The sequence below is a fragment of the Glycine soja genome, chromosome 12 (genome assembly GCF_004193775.1).
Source record: "Glycine soja cultivar W05 chromosome 12, ASM419377v2, whole genome shotgun sequence".
Classification (NCBI taxonomy): domain Eukaryota; kingdom Viridiplantae; phylum Streptophyta; class Magnoliopsida; order Fabales; family Fabaceae; genus Glycine; species Glycine soja.
This window is the reverse complement of record NC_041013.1, coordinates 9350920-9366403: the sequence shown is the minus strand read 5'-3', so window position 1 is coordinate 9366403 and position 15484 is coordinate 9350920. Positions and strand designations below refer to the sequence as shown.

General features: G+C 33.9%; 2 protein-coding genes across 3 annotated transcripts; both read right to left on the bottom strand.

Moving 5' to 3' along the window:
• Nucleotides 1–6145: 6145 nt before the first annotated feature.
• On the bottom strand, nt 6146–8742 carry LOC114379164 (5' exonuclease Apollo). The gene is made up of 4 exons (XM_028337765.1): nt 8403–8742; nt 8110–8321; nt 7892–7999; nt 6146–7193 (listed from the first exon to the last, which is right to left on the bottom strand). Exons 1-4 carry the CDS (start codon nt 8674–8676, stop codon nt 6474–6476), a joined length of 1314 nt encoding a protein of 437 aa, XP_028193566.1. The 5' UTR covers nt 8677–8742; the 3' UTR covers nt 6146–6473.
• Nucleotides 8743–11078: 2336 nt separating this feature from the next.
• LOC114378228 lies at nt 11079–15280 on the bottom strand. 2 transcript variants are annotated; one of them, XM_028336781.1, is made up of 5 exons: nt 15136–15280; nt 13796–14252; nt 12454–13705; nt 12182–12328; nt 11079–12038 (listed from the first exon to the last, which is right to left on the bottom strand). In XM_028336781.1, exons 2-5 carry the CDS (start codon nt 13844–13846, stop codon nt 11419–11421), a joined length of 2070 nt encoding a protein of 689 aa, XP_028192582.1. In that variant the 5' UTR covers nt 13847–14252; nt 15136–15280; the 3' UTR covers nt 11079–11418. The 2 variants fall into 2 exon arrangements, with proteins under 2 accessions (XP_028192582.1, XP_028192583.1); XM_028336782.1 differs by lacking the exon at nt 15136–15280 and adding an exon at nt 14474–14659.
• Nucleotides 15281–15484: the final 204 nt, after the last annotated feature.

Below are 15484 nucleotides of genomic sequence, written 5' to 3'. Positions count from 1 at the left end.
ACAGATCAATGACTTAAAAAAACATTTACACAACAAATAACATACAGATCACTCATCCGTATGATTTTCAAAAGGTCTTTAAAAAAATTGACCCATTGATCCGTATGGGTTACAAAAACAAATAAAAAAAAGTTATCCGTATGGCAAACTTTTTACAAAAAATTACATTTAACAAAACTTCAGCAAAAAACAACACCAGCAAACACCAATTGTCATTTTTCCAGCAAAATGCCACTTTTTCCGGCAAACATTCATTCCAAACACACCAAAAACAACACCAAACACCAAAAAACAAAAACATACACCAAATAAATGACAGCAAGAAGTGGGAGGATGACTAACCTCGGAGCGGCAGAAAGAGGAACAACCAAATGGAGACACGAGGAAAAACCAACACCAATGCTCATTTTTCCAGCAAAATACCATTTTTTCCGGCAAACATTCGAAATACACCAAAAACAGCAGCAAACACCAAAAAACAAAAACATAGAACAAATAAATTTAAGGAAGAAGCGGGAGGATCACTAACCTCGAAGCGACAGAAAGAGGAGACGCTCACCGGAAGAAAAACCACCAACACCAACGCTCACTACCACAGAGGAACACGAACGCTCACCGGAAGAGGAGCACAGGAAGAAGAAGAACCAACGACGGGTGACACGAAGAAGCAAAAGCAAATGTAGGAAGAAGAAAGAAACGGCACAGGAAATGAAGAGAGGAAGAAGGAAACGGAGTGGGAAATGAAGAGAGGAAGAAGCAAACGGCGCAGGAAATAAAGAGAGGAAGAAGCAAATGGCCTGTACAGCCGAAACGGAGCGCCTTTATATTATTAGGTAAAGGGCATTTATGTCTTTTCACCACAGTTGTTAGGTGCCCCAGCAAAAATATTGGGTGCACCAAGCAACACCCTAAATTGATTGCACAATCATGCTAAAAGTTCTTATTCCAAATCAAAATCACTATAAACTTTTCAGAATTAATGATTCAAATGGCGCTTTCAATTGTTTTCTCGTTCTTTCAATAAGTGATCGATATGTATAAGTTTGTTGAATTGACCATATGGTTAAAGTAACAAATTTTAACGATTGATGGAAAAAATAATATTCTAAAACATTCATAATTTCTTCTTATATGCATTGTTGCACTTAATATCAACTATTATTTTTTGTCTAATTTTCTCACAGACTGTTTAGATTATTGACTTTTTTTTCTTTTCATTCTTATTATTCTTTTTTTTCAAATTTCTTTTTGTTGTCCTGCAAGAAATGTGGGAGTATATATACGAAATAAATAAATAAATATATATATATATATATATATATATATATATATATATATATATATATATATATATATAAATAAAAGAAGCATAATAATTATGTATGTGCACATTTAGTTATATTTTCCCCTTTGAGATTTTTTTCCATTCCCAGGTATTAATTAATTGTGTTTGCACTTAGTCTTGATATATGGTATTTTTTATTTCATTCTGCATAATGTATCTTCTTATACTAGGTGATTTTGTAAGTATAATTCAGGGTGCACTATAAGATTCTAACATACAAGCCAATTTGGTGATGACCAGCTACCAGTCTTCAAGTTCAATATTCGTTTAATCATGTGTATCGGTGTAATGTGCCTAGTATTCTTGTTAGAGAAATATCATCTATAATATTATAAAAATTATCTGCCACGTGTTAGCTGGATAGTACTTCAAGCCCTTTTTTTCACTTCACTGCATGCAGCAGCGGATCTTTATTGGAGCGGGGGAGACGTGGCCACCTTTTTAAGTTTTTTTTCCTTGAATAATTGGATAAAATTAGAGTACAATCTTTTAGTTAGCTTGTATATAATTTTATAGTTAAATTTATGTGTTGTTGATATTTTTTTATGTTCGTTAATTAAAAAATAAAAAAATTAGTTAATAGTATTAAAACAAATTAAAAAACATAGTGAAAAAATAATTGATACATCTATTTTATACAATAGACGAAAAAGTATAGTAATTGAAATGATAGTCGAAAATAATAAAACATATTAAAAAATATAATTAAAACGCAAATATGACAAAATTAATGATAATCTGAAATTTGTAATTTGTTATGTAGGATACATGTCTTCTTCTATTTCGATAACAAAAAAAATATCAATAACACATAATTTTAACTACAAAATTACATACAACGTAACTAAAAAATTATACTCTAATTTTATTCAATTTTTTTATTTTTCTTTATCTGTATATTTTTCTTTAAGAAAAACAATTATAAAATTTAATTTAACAAATAAGTAATTTTAAAACTAATTAAAAAAATTATATAATATAATATTTATATTTTATAATATTTAAAATTAAAAAAAAAACAAAAAAGAGAAAGAACGTGTATTCACGTTCATTTTATCCATATTCAATCAAAGTATAAAGTCTAAAATAATATAGATTAAGAATTAAATTAGAAAAGTGATGTATATTAAGAAAACCCACCTTTTTATGTAATATACTAATGATTGATGACATTGTAAGCCCAAGCTAACCGTAAGTCCATAAGCCCACTTAACTTAATATTTCTAGAATAAATATCCAAGCAAGTTTTTATTTTCATTTTTCCATCTCTTTCACTGTTTTTTGTTTTCTCACCACAAACCTTTTACATTCATTCGTATATGACTGGATGCGGACTGCATATGGCATATACTCATATCACATGACTTCTCCAGTTCTCCTTTTGCCCCTGTATTATGTTTTGTTCATCTCTTTCTCTCTAATTCTTTTTTTTTCTTCTTATTTTCTATTTTAAATTAAAATCTTTGAGTTTCTAATGTTATGTCCAGCTTCCATGAGTAAAAAATATGCATGATTACTATTTGATTAAAGCTTCTTCTTTGCTAGACACTTAGAGATATTCGAGGAATTGCATGTATTGTTGAGGTGTGGGAAAAATATATTCTTTTTTACAAGTTTCAAATTAAGTTTCTAAGATTTCTCAAATTAAAAGAAAATATTTATTGAAAGTCTTGTTGTTCATACATACCTATGACTTTGGTTGGGTTTTCCCTCTTTATTTTGGCAAAATGATTAGTTAGATTTTATATTAAAAAAGAAATAGTTAAATTTTTTAGCTCTGAATTGATTATTTTGGTGACTTACTTCAAGAATGAAAAGCAATAGTTTAAATAGATGTAATATTTGTGTTTCATTTTGTACTTACTTTTGTAATGACAATACTATAAAACCAATTTGTATAACATGTATTTGAATCACAAATGTTATATGACTTCAAATTGATTTTAAGTATATTGTTTGACCAGTTTGGCCTCCTCAAGATATTTACTCAAGCTTCGCCACTGATTGTATGGTTTTTGGAGCATGCAAAGCAGCCGTGCCCTTTCTAGTTCATACAATACTACTCCAAAAGTATGTTTGGTAAGTTGCTCTAATATTTCATAAGTTAAATCATTAGCTTAATTATATGCTAGTTTAACTAGAATTTGTTTAGTACACAGGCTTATTTTAATAATTTTTAATTTATTTTCATATATTACATCAACTAGCTTAAGAAAATAAGTTAACTTACAAACTATTATTTTTTTCATTTTATTCTCACTAATTTATTTAAAATCTTTATACTTTTTTCAATTTGGAAATTAAATAACCAAAGATAAAATAGTACATGCACTAACAATTTAATGTAATTTTAAATTATCATCAATTACAAACTACAATTTAACGCACAATCATTAAACTCATAATTTATCAAACACTTTTAATTCAATTAGTTACCTTGCTTTCAACTTTTTAACTTGTAACTTATAATTTAAAATCTTCCACTAGCTTATACCCTAATTTTACTAAACACAAAAGAGGGAAATAAACATGATATGTAATTAACAATGCAATAAAGAGATAACAACACAGAGAAAATAAAGTTCTATAAAATGTTACATAAATTGTTGTATGAATAATATAACTCTTCTTCTTATGCCTCACCTGTGGTAATTTGTCCAGTTAAAATTTTCGAAGTGGGTTTGAAAACTATTGGGTGATGGGTTTGAACACAATCAAGTTATTGTGTGTGGGTTGCAAGATTCGTAAAACAATCGACCAAATGGCTAATGCTGATTTGGACACTAGTTCACTTGATGATGATGCTTCTAATTTGGAATCAACACAAGATAGAATGGTGTCAAGTGATAACAAAACATGACATGAATAGTCTAACTCAAATAACATAGGTTAAAGACATGAAGTTATTGGTACCAATCAGTATTTTAAAAACCGGACTAATTATGGACTTAGTCAAAATATTGAGTTACAGGCATAATGATCAAACACTGTTGATGTTTTTATAAACTGCAAATTATAGTAGACAACAAGATGGGAAAGAATGGATTACAGATATTTCTTCAATTGTTCATCTCCAACACGGTTCTGGATTGGATTCCCATCCAAGCTGATAGATGGCAATGGATAAATAATTATTTTCGTTCTTAAATATCTAATTTGCTGATATATATATATATATCTTTCAAAGATGAAAATATAAAATTTATTCTTCGAAAGTATAAAAAGTGCGACAAATATATCCTGCTATTAACTTTCGTCCGTCACTGTTAATAGAATAGTCTACGTGACTCAGAGGAAGGAATTTGTCACTGAAATTATTATTAACGTTGTCATCTCTAATTGTCAACATAGGAACATATTTGTCAGGAGCTCTTTCCGCAAACCCTTGTTTCCATGATTGTCTCCTCTTATTCTCTTTTCTCAAGGATCACCACCAATCCAACCACCACCCATCACTAACGTCATCAGTCGCACCGCCACCAGCTACTACTCATATCATTGCCAGCCACCACCACCATCTTCCTCCAACTCACAAACTCTCAAACCTCACTTCTCTCTGACTCTCTCACACTTGGCCCTCAAACTCACATGTGTGCTATAGGTGAAGAGAAGAGAAGGAAAGGAGAAAAACAAAGAGGATGAGACATATTTGTCATATATTTTATTGACTTCTCATTTTTCTAGAATTGGGTAAATAATTACTTTTGTCTCTAAATGTATAATTTGTTAACAAATACATCCCTAAAAGATGAGAATACAAAATTTAACCCTCAAAAATGTAAAAAATACGACAAATACATCTAATCGTTAACATTCATCGCACAATTAATAAAATAATCAAGATTCGAAGAAGTGAAATATTAGATTGTGACTAATTATTATAATTTGAAAAAATTTATAACGATTAATACATTGTTACAATGTTTATTTTGGTAAATTAGTGCAATGTTTATTTTAAATAATTTCTAATATGATAGACAAATTATGATTAATAATCAATATTATCGTATTATTATTATATTTGTTTTAAATTATGTTTGCCAATATATTTTTTTAAGTAATTATTGTAATATTATGTTCGTAACAATAAAAAATAATAAAGATTTATCCTAAAATTATATTTTACCCTTAAATGAAACAAAATTTCAAATCTAGCATATTAGTCCATAGTCCAATAGAAACGTACCAATGTTTAAATCCAAAAAAAATTACTGACATTTTTCTCTAATAAAAAATTACCGATATTTACATTCAAAAAATATCTTATTAACATTTTTATCCGATCTAATCAACACAGTCTTGTTAACAATCATTTCAATAATAAATTCATTCCTCTGTAGCACACAGACTAATCTATTAATACTTTCGATGACTAAATTTTGTATTTTCATCTTTTAAAGACATATTTATCAACAAATTACATATTTTAAAATAAAATAACTATTCAAAAACTATTATTTGGTGCAAGTTGGCCAAGACACTTGAATGATGAAATTTAGTTGAAATGGATATCGAGACACTTGACTAAATAAAGGTAAAAGTTTTCCAAAGAAACAAGAAACTTACTGTTAAGATTGAAGACTTACTTTAAGATCGTATACTTATTATCATTACAAAGCAAAAAAGACTTCCAAATGAACATCGAATGTAATAGTCATATCTTATCAAATTAGTGCGATTAGTCCTCTCTCTCTCTCTCTCTCTTTCTATATAAATATATATAATCAATGTTTAATTATAATTTTTTTTATTAAAATTACAAATTTGTAGGTTGAGCAACAAAGTGTTAGGGAAAATTAGTTTAACTAAACAGATTCGTCAATATGCAGCATATTATATTTTCATTTTACATACTCTGGAAAGCCTCCAAGCTCGTCCGAATCAGACCATACGAAGTTACCAACAAATGTACTGCAAATTCAAGTTACAATTTATCTGCCACAAAACAACTTAGCGTTTCGAAATGCGCATTGATTCCAAGTGGAGCAGAAAGGCTCATCAATGTGTAATTTGATGTTCATCTAACCTATCTAAAAACAGACTTAAAGTGCAATTAAGTAGACCATACCTTGCACCATAGACTTCAAAAGTAGTGCATAATAACTTCATGAGCACGCATCATCCTTGATCAAGATTCAGAACTGTCATCATGTTCCTGAATTTTTGCACCACGGCGCTTTTTTCTCAATATACTCAACCTACTCACATGAACACCAGAAAACCTACCCTTCAAAGCCTTCCCTCTGTCTCTACCTGTCTCAAAATTATCACCTTCAAACAAAGTTTTGGATCTGACTGCTTCTTCTCTTTCTCTTTTACCATTTTCTTTCCCTTTGCAACCCTCATGCACCTGATCTGTTTGCTGATTACCAGGACAAAGTCGACCAAAATAGTACATGGGTTCAATATAGCATGAGGAGGAAGACACAATACCCTTGAGGGTGGTTGGTTTGACAAGCTTTACAAAATCCTCAATCTCCTCATAATTGGAGTGATCAGAGTAAGGAACTGTGTAAATGTACTTGTGAATTTTCTCAGGTGATCCTGTTTTTACAATTTGCTTATCAATCTGGGTCTCAGTATTTGCACTCAATTTGCCTCTCTTGTAACGAGATGTCAAAAAGGAACCGGTTTGAAGCTCATTCTTTTGATGGGATTTCTTTATCCATGGAAGACCCGATGGCATAATTCCTATAGTTGGGCACACATAATTTAGTTCCTCTACAGTATTGATGCTGAAGCTATATACAGGAACTGCTCTAACTCTAGTAAGAGACGTGTTCGTTGTAAAAATATCATCGTAACCAAGAAGATGCATAGTCCGCAACCGCTGTGGCCACACCCAAATCTTCAATTGCAAAAAATATAAAAAGGTGAAAAGAGTGAAAAAGCAAAACAGCAAACTATAACAACCAAAACGGAATGCATGATTTCCTATGAGATTAACATAGTAACACGGATAAACAGGGCAATTAAAGCAAACAAACATGTTATGATCATATGCTTTAATTCATGGTTTTAAATTACAATCCGCAACGTAAAGGTATTTTGAATCATTGCAATTGTGGCCACATCAGCCACATTTTCCCACAATGTACAGGTTTTTTCAGTTACCGCAACCACAATTTAAAACCATACTTCAATTCTAGCAAGATATTGATAAGTAGATCGATTAAGGTATAAATCATATGATGCTAATACAAATAAGCACATCAACTGGAGTTAACCACATAAATATTATTTTTACCAAATTATATATATCAAGGTTTTTAAAAAATATTAACAACTGCAATACAGCCACAACATCAAGATTTTTGGGGTTGCAACATCCGCATTGCAATGCAATTGCAGCCTCATCAGCAGTATGAGAACAATTTTCCACACAATAAAAGATTAGGACAAAAGCACAATCATAACCGCAAAACGACCGCAACTACTATTTAAAACCTTGTTCGCATTACTTGAAAATCAATTTTACATACACTCAAACACGCTATACCTAAAAGAAGAACAACAAGCACACAAGATGAAGGGTTAGGAAGAGACCATGATTTGAAGCGCGCGTGAAATCTCAACCAGCAGATCTTCCTTCCCCAATGTGTTAATCCCGATAATGACCTCGTGATCGGGATGCGACGCGATGATATCGATAATCTGAAATCAGACACCAACCGAATCAAGAAAAAAAAAGAAAAAACAAAAAATGGATACATAAGAAGCAGGAATTTCACGTTGATGAAAACGAGCATTTAGGATAGGTTAACCTGCTGAGCCGCGACATGGCGAGGCGGAAAATCGTAGATAGGATTGGAGTAGGTATTGTCAAGGTGAACAACGTCAACAGCGGGAACGTGCCGGAGCGCGTCGCGAAGCACGTGCCGGGACTTGGTTGCTCGCTCGCACGTGGCTTCCCACCTGAAGTCGCCGGTGTAGAGGATGCAGCCGAAGTCGCCGCGGAAAAGGAGCATGATGGAACCTGTTGGAAGAAAAAGGGAGAATTAGAAAGTGTGTGAAGAAGAATTGGGGGAGGAAGGGGGAGGGTGATAGGGTTACCGACCGGGGCAGTGACAGGCGTCCATGACGGTGACGTGGAGGGTGAGGGAGGGGAGGGTGACGGTGTGGGTGGTGCCGGGGTGGAGGATGCGGAGGAGGGAGAGGTCGAAACCGGGGAACTTGAAGGGGAGGAGTTTGGCGGTGACGGCGGAGCAGAAGAGGGGGGCGTGGTGCCAGGAGGGGGTGAGGCCGTGGGTGTGGTCGGAGTGGAGGTGGGTGAGGAAGTACGCTTCGCTTCCCTCTGCCCAACGGTCTACGGAGATTAATCGCTTCTCCATTTTGGTTGAAACTAGTGAGAGTGAGAGAGAGGGTTTGGATTTTGGTTTAGTGGTGACTTGGTTTGCTGTGTTGCTTCTACCGCGGGAATTTTATTTTTTTTTGGTTTTGGCGGTGAATTTGAAATTCGAGAACATGTTTGTTTTTTTTCTACCACATTAATTAGGATCTTAGCCTTCCTAATAATACTTCATGTTATTTCAACAAGTTTTAGGGTTTTGAACCTATTATAAACTAATCTTCAATCAAAATTAAATTACGCTTAAAATTTATTATTTGTTCTCAAGAATATATTTTGTGATGATCAAACTTGTTTCTTCATTCATAAATTTAGTAGATGTTACCGATCAAGTTATATTCATTGAGTAACATATCCCATTTTGTTTAAATAATACTTGGAGAAGTAAGACGTAAATAAATAATGATTATCAATTTTTCATTACAATTTACATATAAAGATGTTTCATTTGTACATATTTTTTTATTTGTAAAAAGTGTGTGAAATTAATATAACTCTTGAAAGTAGGAATGTTCATCGAAATAAATCATAGAGAAATTGGAGAGGTCTGCGAGAGAGGATTCAAGTCTAATGTTCATATAGAATGTGTTGAGCCCGGTTTAGATTGATTTGTAGCCAACTCAAAGTTTAATATGGTTATTAATTTGGACTTAAATTTGAATAAATCGAGACTCGTAAATTTATGGAACAAAATTGGCTTAACTTGATTTCTTAACGTAATATTAACTTTAAATTTAATTTTGATGCACCGTGAATCAGTTAAAAATCATATAAATTATGAACTTTAAATTTTTTTACAAAAGTCAACTATATGGCAATTCATCATTAGATAAAAATATAAAAAACTTTCACATTATAAGTTTATTCTGATTAAGTTCATAAATTTTAATATTATATTGGTGTTTGGTACAAGAAATTTTTATTTTCAACTAAAAAAATCACTTTATTGGAAGTAGAATTGTTAAGAACTTGCTAGAGAAATTTATAAAATATTTTGTTACTATTCGACTTTTGTTTACAATTAATAACGTTATCCCTTGTTATGTGCTAAGCATTTATCATAAATTATATTTAGAAGTCTTTTTTTGTTGTACATAAATTATACTTAGAAGTCTAAACATGCACTATCCTATTATGTAGTTTCTTATTAATATCTTTCTTCAAAGATAATTTTATTTGAGACACTATCAGACACTAAGTATGTGCATCTCTCTCCCTTTCAAATATGAACTATAATTAAATACTAACTCCTGTTAGATCTATCTAATCCTTATTAATGACACATTTTTTTATAGGTTCAACCACAATTTTTTGAAGTTAAAAGCTGAAGTTACTTGTGTACTCAGAGGTAATCAAATTATGATATAACCACAGCATTCTATGATTTCATGATACTGAGGAGTATGCAGCCTATGTTAATGTTATTGCACATTATGATGACAGTTCGATCAATTTCTTGTTTAACCTAATTTATCTTGGGAGTGTGAACGGATTCTTAATGGGTGAACAGGGCAACAACCAGAATCATTCAGGCTTCAGGTAATGCATGAATAACTACCACCAGCTGCTATTGAAGATAACTCTACCGCATTTGTTGACACACAGCATCATTATAGATAACTCTACCGCATGCTGCAGTCTTTTTCCTACAAAGGGAAATCGTTGGAAGTGTTACTCTTGGTTTTCTCTCTAGATTATGTTCCAAGAGACATACTTCACTGGAATATGAAAATTCCCAAGGACAAGTTTTCAGAATTTCTTCAGTTGTTGATGATTCCCTCCATGGACAATGGCTGTTCACAAATTTATCAATATACAAGCGACAACCCTCTCACCGCCATTAGGTTACACATTGCGGATTATAATCCTTTTAATAGGTTCCACTTCCACCATTGGGCTATCACAGGGAGAAAACAGTAGCATATAGTTCCGACTAGGGTGTACATGAATCAAACTGATGGATTTTGCTAAAGGGTAATCTTATCAAACACAGGTTTTGATGGATTTGTTGTATCAGAAAAAAAATCATCACAACTAGTTAATATTACTATGGCTCAAAAGTCAAAAGCATGTATGCATACATATATGTAACTAACACAAAAAAGGAAAGTCACCTGCAAACGGATTAGTGGAAGGTAACTAAATATTTGACCCAAATTTTATGATTGAACATAATAAATAATGGATAGTCTAACATACTCCTAGTGGAAATGCCAAAAATGTATATTCAAAATTGAACTAACATCAGTGACAACATCACCTTGATAATCTGCACTAAATTTTTAATGTTGACCTCATGTAGTCATGTGTATGTATTATCAAGATGGAGTAAATAAGTGGGTCCAAGTTACTTGTCTTAATTACACTTGTCCACATAGGATAGAGTTGTTTAATCCAAATTTCATTAGGGGTCAGCACGACAATCCCACATAATAAAGTTATTGTAATTGCACCATACTTGCTCTTCAGACAAATTGAAAATGATGTTCTGAAAGTACTGAACAACAACCTATAATGGAATAGAAATACTGTGGCAGAAAGCAGCTTATTGGGCATTACAACCCACAAATCAATGTATCAATATCTAGTGCACCAAACTTAATGAAAAGAGAGGGGATAAACTGTGATAACAGAAAACAAAACACAAATACGAAACGACAAAGTAAATAGATGCACACTCCAAAAACCAGGTGGTGAACAAATCAATTTGGTATGGAACAGCCTCTCACAGAACTCCAAAATTTCCCTCACTGCGACTCTTGCGCATGGAGCGCTCTGACACCAAGTTCAATACTTTGCTGGGAGAATCAAAATGATACCGACTTTGGGTTGATACTTTGGTTCTAGTTGGTGGCAGGAGAGTCTGCTTGCCCTTGGACAGTTTTGGTGAGTCCACACTTCTGCGAGCATGAGTAGAAGCAGTTGATGGCCTCCTTGTGGCTGCAACACCTTGGCTGCCCTTCCTTGTGGTCTTGCGATCCGCTCTAAGGCTGCGATCAAACTGATGGGAATTCATTCCTAACCGAACCGAACGTTCTGCTCCATCCTTCAAAGAGTTCACTTTCATAGGCTGCCGATTGTAGTAGACAAGATGGGGAAGAAGGCCTTGCAGATATTTCTTCATCTGTTCATCTCCAACATTTTTCTGGGCCGGGTTCCCATCCAAGTTGATAGCTTGCAAAGTATTATAGTTGGCTGCAAGTTGGCCTAGACATTTGGCTGTTGAAATTTTGTTAAAACGGAGATCCAGAATACTTAGTTTCAAGAGGCGGTGCAGACCCTCTACTTCACTGATCTTGTTTCCAGCCAGGTACAGCTCCTTCAAAGATGAGCAGGATGCAAGACCTGTGCAAATGAGGAAAAGAAAAAAAGTGGAGATAATATCAGCAATAAACATTTGGATGTCAACAGATAATGGCATCAAAAAATTATTTCCACAAAAAATATTACAAATAAGAAACTCGAGATGCAATCCAGATTTGTTTTACCATGTCCAATTCTTAATATACGGTTGTAACTGAGGTCTAGGACACGAAGCCGAGTAAGTTCACGTAATCCTTCTATAGTGGAGATCTTGTTTCTCGACAAATTCAATGCGTGAAGTCCGCGAGGAAGAGCACCAGCAGTTATCCTCACTGAAAAAGAGAATTCAGAACAAAATAAGATAACTGAATTAAGTCCAGTCAGTCAGTTTAACGGCAAGAAGGGAAGACCATCACAGATAAAAAATAAAAATAAATAAATAAATTATAATACTAACCGATAGCATTTCCAGCCAAATTGAGCACTTTTAAACTCACAAATGCACTCAAAAAGGGGATCACAACCAACCCATGATTTCCCAGCTGAGCAGCAGTGGCATTAGCACTCAGAGAAGATATATATCTTTTAGCTGCTTCCATTCCTGGAGTGACCTTATGATTCACACTGGCAGCAGTCACGCCATTTACTGTGTTAACATCAATTAAAGGTTCAATAACTTCAGGCAAATCTTCATTTGTTTCCTCTAGAGGTGGCCCACAATGCTGCAAACCAATTACCCAATCCTCAATGCGCTTAATCTTAAAATCCTTCTTAGGAAATTCACCCGCACAGTCAACTAAAGAATCTCCTTGAAGGGTTTTGACATTACTTGTATCATCTGTAATTGGCATTACCCAGTCTTTTGCTGAACCAGAAAGCAGATAAGAATCAAAACCATCATCAAAGAAACTGTCCATACGACCATCTTCAGGTTTTCCCATGTCATTCTCTCTTTCTTGATCTGCCCTTATTTGATCATCAAACTCATTGATGAATTCCTCTTTCTGCCACATGCGTAAAGCGTGAAGATCATCGGAAGATCTTGACAATGCATGTTTAAAAGCATCTCTTTCAGAAGAAAGTATAGAAGCTCTGATATTGGGTAAAGAACGTGACTTCCTTAGAAATAGGCTACCAGGAACAAAAGTCTGGTCAGGAATGTCACCAGCAAATTCAACAGATAACGGAGTATCAGAAATTTCATGGGCATCTTTATCTGAAGGCATTGGGTCTCCTATTGAAAAAAGTGAGCCATCATTCGCAAGACCTGAACTGACTTGAAACTCAACGTTTGGATTATTTCCATACTGATCAATGGGGTTTGCATCATGATACCTTCTGCTAATAGAAATTGTTGACTCATTCTGGCTTTTGGCACCATCACACGACAACCCAAGATCTTCATCAGCTTCCCTGATGCCTTGATCAAGCCCACTTTGAAGAGACTGGCTCTTCTTAATATGCCTAGTTTGGTGAACATTGTTGTCGTTTTCAAAGGAAAACTTGCTATTCAGATCCTCTGACCTACAACTGCGCCCAACAGAATCCCAATTGCTATGATTCTCCATGACATTTATTTGCTTGTGTGCTTGTTCTTTCGAAGGGGATGAATATGCACATGGAAGATTAGATGAATCTTTACAGCCATGATTTTCCGTAACATCTTGCAAACCCTTCACCATTGCTTCAGAAGAGGGTTGAACTGTTTTCTGATTGAAGAGGAAAGCACAAAGTCAAAATAGGTCATGTGATATCATACTGACAAGTAATACTAATCAATTAAAACATCTTCTACTTACCTTTGCCTTGTTGCCTTGGACATTAGCATGGAAACAAGAAAACCTAAACATTGCTGCAATGCAATGACGTAGACAGCTACATCTAAACACAACTTTCTTTAAGACAGAAAAACAAATATCAATTACAATCTATACTGTGCATCAATTTTCCAGAAGCCTAACCAAAGACACCAAATTTGCTCAGATTCAGTGGCAAACTAGAAAGAGCTTCTGGCAACACAGGAAAAAGCCACCCTTAGCCATAATCAAGCGACAAGCCCACTGAAACACGGCACAATCTCCATATATCTGATGACTTTGATCTACGCAAAACACAAAGCCAAATCACTCCCTCTTCGTCACCCCACACCCTCCTAGAGGTGCGAGAATAGTTTGACTTTGTTATAGCGGCCAGAGTGAAAGAAATTCCTTTGCAACCAGCAGAATCCAGAGACAGATACGCATAAGAGATGCAGTCCTGGTAAGTAAAAGAGGATAAAAGTTGATCTGACATGTAACATCCAGAGTATAGTAAAACTACAAGAACCATATCAACAATTCAAAAACCCAAATAAATAAAAAGTAAATTCACTCGATAGGTACATGGAAAATTATGCACACATAACCGCAGTTCTAACTTGAACAATAGAAACCATTCACATATACTCCGCAATATAGTATGTCCTTTTTATTCTTTACCTAGCCCACAGGAACAAATAAAGTAGACCCAACCACCGAGCACATAGATCAACCAGCACGGGTTGTTTTAGCTTAACTAGTGGTCTCGTGTTCGAATCCCAGATATGCAACTGTATTAAATCCTGGAAGGGAAAACTTTGTCGCCCATAGTGGCAAGCAGAATTACCTCCCGTAGAGAATTACTATTCTCAACAAAATATATATATATATATATATATATATACACACACACAATAGACCCCATCTACACAATAATGCTTCAAAACGGTTTCTGCCTTCTTTTCTAAACTCTAAATTAGCCTAATTTTCTAAGATTGCTTTCACCATCTTGGACTTTTTCCAAAATTCCTAACAAATCAATTCTGAGAAATAAAATATATGAATATAAAACCCCCCCAAATAAAATAAAAAAAAAATCAAACAGGAAGGAATCATGCATGAACTTTGACCATGCCCATTAATTTAATCCGAAAAACGCACCAATGGGGTCAAACAAAATCGCATCTTTGAATCCAATGCAATAAAAGAAAATTGAATTATTTTTTTTATAAATCATGGGATTTTGCAATAGCAGCGGCTACATCAAGAAGCAAATAACATGGGTATATGATATATATTGGTTGAGGAGAAAGATAGAAGGAGAAAGAGAAGAGAAAAGTGACCTCTTTGAAGGAATGAAAGAAGGAGCACTGTTGTATAGAGAAAGAGCTTCTTCTTCTTCTTCCGTTTCCCTGTCCTGCTAGGCTACGCCACCAAGGCACCAAAGAAGCACCTTCCATTCATTTTTTTCTATATATAATAATAATAATAATAATAATAGCTTCTGAATAAACAGCGTTCAGTAGTACTACTAACCAACAGCTATCGCTAACCCTAGACTGCTAAACAAATCAGGATTGGGGTAAAAAATAACAACGTGTTTTAACTTTTAAAGCCCGGCTCAGTTAATGTCTCAATGATTATATTTATAGGTTATCTAGATAAGTTTAATATGCAATTAAGCATGTACTG

Excerpts from the sequence above, each read along its gene's own strand:
- LOC114379164 (XM_028337765.1), bottom strand. The coding sequence starts at position 8,676 with ATGGAGAAGCGATTAATCTCCGTAGACCGTTGGGCAGAGGGAAGCGAA. Across the intron at positions 8,322-8,402 it reads GGACGCCTGTCACTGCCCCG|GTTCCATCATGCTCCTTTTC; the intron begins GTCGGTAACCCT and ends TTCTTCCAACAG. Across the intron at positions 8,000-8,109 it reads GCCATGTCGCGGCTCAGCAG|ATTATCGATATCATCGCGTC; the intron begins GTTAACCTATCC and ends GTCTGATTTCAG.
- LOC114378228 (XM_028336781.1), bottom strand. The coding sequence starts at position 13,846 with ATGTTTAGGTTTTCTTGTTTCCATGCTAATGTCCAAGGCAACAAGGCA. Across the intron at positions 12,329-12,453 it reads TTTGGCTGGAAATGCTATCG|TGAGGATAACTGCTGGTGCT; the intron begins GTTAGTATTATA and ends TCTCTTTTTCAG. Across the intron at positions 12,039-12,181 it reads TATATTAAGAATTGGACATG|GTCTTGCATCCTGCTCATCT; the intron begins GTAAAACAAATC and ends TCATTTGCACAG.